This window comes from Egretta garzetta, unplaced genomic scaffold (assembly GCF_000687185.1).
Source record: "Egretta garzetta isolate BGI_Z169 unplaced genomic scaffold, ASM68718v1 scaffold463, whole genome shotgun sequence".
Taxonomy (NCBI): Eukaryota; Metazoa; Chordata; class Aves; order Pelecaniformes; family Ardeidae; genus Egretta; species Egretta garzetta.
The window spans coordinates 1,361,541-1,364,187 of NW_009259188.1; the positions used below are offsets into that span (position 1 = coordinate 1,361,541).

Consider the following 2,647-nt stretch of genomic DNA (forward strand, 5'->3'; position numbering starts at 1 on the left):
AGGGCCTGCCCGACCGGGCGCCGCTCTCGCCGCCGGGTTTGTCTCCGCCGACCCTTCGGTGGCCGTGGGGAGCCGGAGGCTGGATGTGGCCTGGCCTCGGTGCCCTGTTGCCCTCCGCTGGGTCTCCGCAGGGAGAGAAGAGTTTCCTCGGTGTCTTTTAAGGAACTGATGTTACTTTTGTGTGTGGTGGCTTCCCCCCCAGCACAGTCCAGGTGACGGGACAGGGGAGGGTTTGCCGTTTACAATGTTTTTGAACTTACTTAAATTTACATGGAAATAGGACGTGGCCAAAGTTTGCTGAAGAGGGAGCTTTAAAATAATTTGGGCGTTTAAAATAATTTCGTGTATCTTCTTTTGTATTTTTTTGCAGCTGTGATTCTGTGCATTTTGAAGTAGTGAAATAAAAAAAGCGGTTCTCTAGCGTTGGGGAAGTCTTAGACCTCTATTTAAGCTGATAAGACCTTTTATTTGAATCCTACGGCCTGTTAAAAAGAAATATATGCTTTAAGGCAAGGCACCACAGTACAGTGGCCTTTGCTTTAGTTTGTTTAAGGTAATAAGTGTTTACCTCAGCCTGTTTAAATAAAATGTGTATGCAAATGTCAGCAAAGTGTAAAACAGTTTTTTATTTACAAGCCTGAGCTGTTGTAGACAAAATAGTGGGCTTCCCCCTCTCCTGCCCTGTTGTTTCTTTTTGAGAGCTTTTACAAGGTTGGATGGTACTGAGTGGGCACAGCCTGACTGGAAGGAACAAGTGGCTTTACCATCGTGGCTGCTACCCCCGAGAAATGGGGGATTCTCGCTTACTTTGGCCTTTGTCCGGTTGCTCTGGAGAGGGAGCGAATGCTACCATCATCAATTCCAGTGGCTTCCACTAATCCCTGCATGTGTAAGGAGAGACTTCGGGTCTTCTTGTTCCTCCTCCTTTGTTGTCTGTCCTGTCCTCCTGCATTTCTTTTCCATACTCCCTCTTGTTCACCAGAAGTCATCCTCTGGCTCTCAGCAAGCTACATCTTTTGCAGCACTGGCAGCAGAATGCAGCTGAAAGCAGGGCTCTGAGCAGTCCAGGTTGGCCGTGCTGCGTGGTAGCAGGTGGGAGAACATTCTGTACGTGCACCTCAGCATCAGCAAAGCCTCAGTAAAAGGGAGAATTTGTTTTCTTTATCTGGTGATCTTTGCAGTTATGTGGGTGTGTGTCTCCTTTCTCTCCCTTCCCCTTATGGAAAACAGGATTTGAGTTCTGCAACTGCTTAACTAATTATTTTTTTTCTCTCCATCCATTCCAGCCAAGACACCATGAATGATTTTTTAATTTTATTTTAAATGTGGTTTCTTTCTTTTTTCCACTTTTTGAAACTTAACTTCGTAATTAAAGAATTAATTTTAACTTTAATGAAGCACGGTGTTTTTCATTTATAAACATTAGTACAATGCATTAAATACATGCATAGTTTTGAGCAAGACTTAAGCCTGCTGGGCAGGTAACAGGGCTAAGCTGGCAACTGAGGGATTTTTTTGGGAACCTTTTATTTCAATGAAATTGGAGTGACAGCACAGTCTACATAAATTTTTTTTCTGTAACCTGCAAGATTCTCATTTTACAAAAATATACTTACCTAACTTAAAATACTTTAAAATATTTGTTGAATTCGGTCCTTTACTAAATTGGGGTCTCAATTGTGAATGTAAATTGCTGCTGTCTTGTTTAAAAGTTACATGATCTGTTGGATCAGGTAACTTTCAGTGAGGTGTTAGTAAAGCCATTCTGCCCAAAGTTTGGAATCATGTTCTAAAAAAGACTCCTTGTTGCGGGACTTTGGATGGCAGTTGCAGTTGTTAAAGAGTGGTTTCTTTGGTGTGGGGTATCTGAAGGCTTTATATCAAAGTGTCTAGTGAGTGCTAGCAGAGGCGCTTGTGCTCTTGGCCAGCCGTCATATCAACCACTTGTTGAAATTAACAGTGCCCTAAGTTAGAGAGTGTGGTCTAGTTTGGGTTCTGGATTAAAGACAGTAGAGTGCTTTCATGGATTACAGGCTTAAAGGAGTCGAAGGGGCATAAAACACACCTGTGCTAGAGGTCCCAGGAGCACAAAGCTCCCAGTGAGAGACATCGGTCGCTTCTTCTGGTAAAGGAAATTGCGGAAACTGTAATTTCAGCACTTCAGGAGTAGTTCCTGTGAATGCATTAAGGACATCCTACAAACATTGTGTGACACTGGACTTTTATTTTCCTCATTAAAGGTGAGCCATGTCTTTCCATTCTGGGCGAGGATGTCCCCGTGGTCAGGGGGGACCAGGAGCAAGAACTTCAACACAGACTTACCGCCCTCAGAACCTACGGCAGCTTCACCCACAACAGCCCTCCGTACAATACCAGTATGACCAGCAAACAGCCCCTCCAACAACCTATTCAAACCCTCCCACCACTGGTTACATGCCTCCCAGGCCAGACTTTGTGCCCTATCCTCCTCCAGTGCCCCCTTCCACACAAAATCCCATCAGCCAGTGTCCCATGAGGCCACCATTTCCAAACCACCAGATGAGGCAGAGCTTCCCGGTGCCTCCCTGCTTCCCTCCTGCTCCTCCACCCGTGCCAAATCCTAGCAACACTCCTGTGCCGGGAACTCCTGCTGGGCAAAGCACCTTTC

At 45.4% G+C, this 2,647-nt stretch overlaps 1 protein-coding gene across 4 annotated transcripts in view; it reads left to right on the forward strand.

The window, feature by feature from the left end:
* The first annotated feature begins 703 nt into the window (after window positions 1-703).
* The window catches only part of DROSHA (drosha ribonuclease III), a 67,703-nt gene continuing 65,759 nt past the window's right edge, over window positions 704-2,647 (forward strand). For 2 of the 4 annotated variants that reach the window (XR_004841602.1, XM_035891303.1), the window contains exons 1-2: window positions 705-889; window positions 2,241-2,647. The exon at window positions 2,241-2,647 is cut by the window's right edge and continues 496 nt beyond it. Coding sequence is in view for 3 of the 4 variants with exons in the window: in XM_035891303.1 (XP_035747196.1) it covers window positions 2,248-2,647 (400 nt within the window). In the remaining variant the exon portion in view is untranslated. Of the gene's footprint in view, window positions 890-2,240 lie in introns of all 4 variants that reach the window. The other 2 variants (XM_035891306.1, XM_035891305.1) reach the window with 2 other exon arrangements.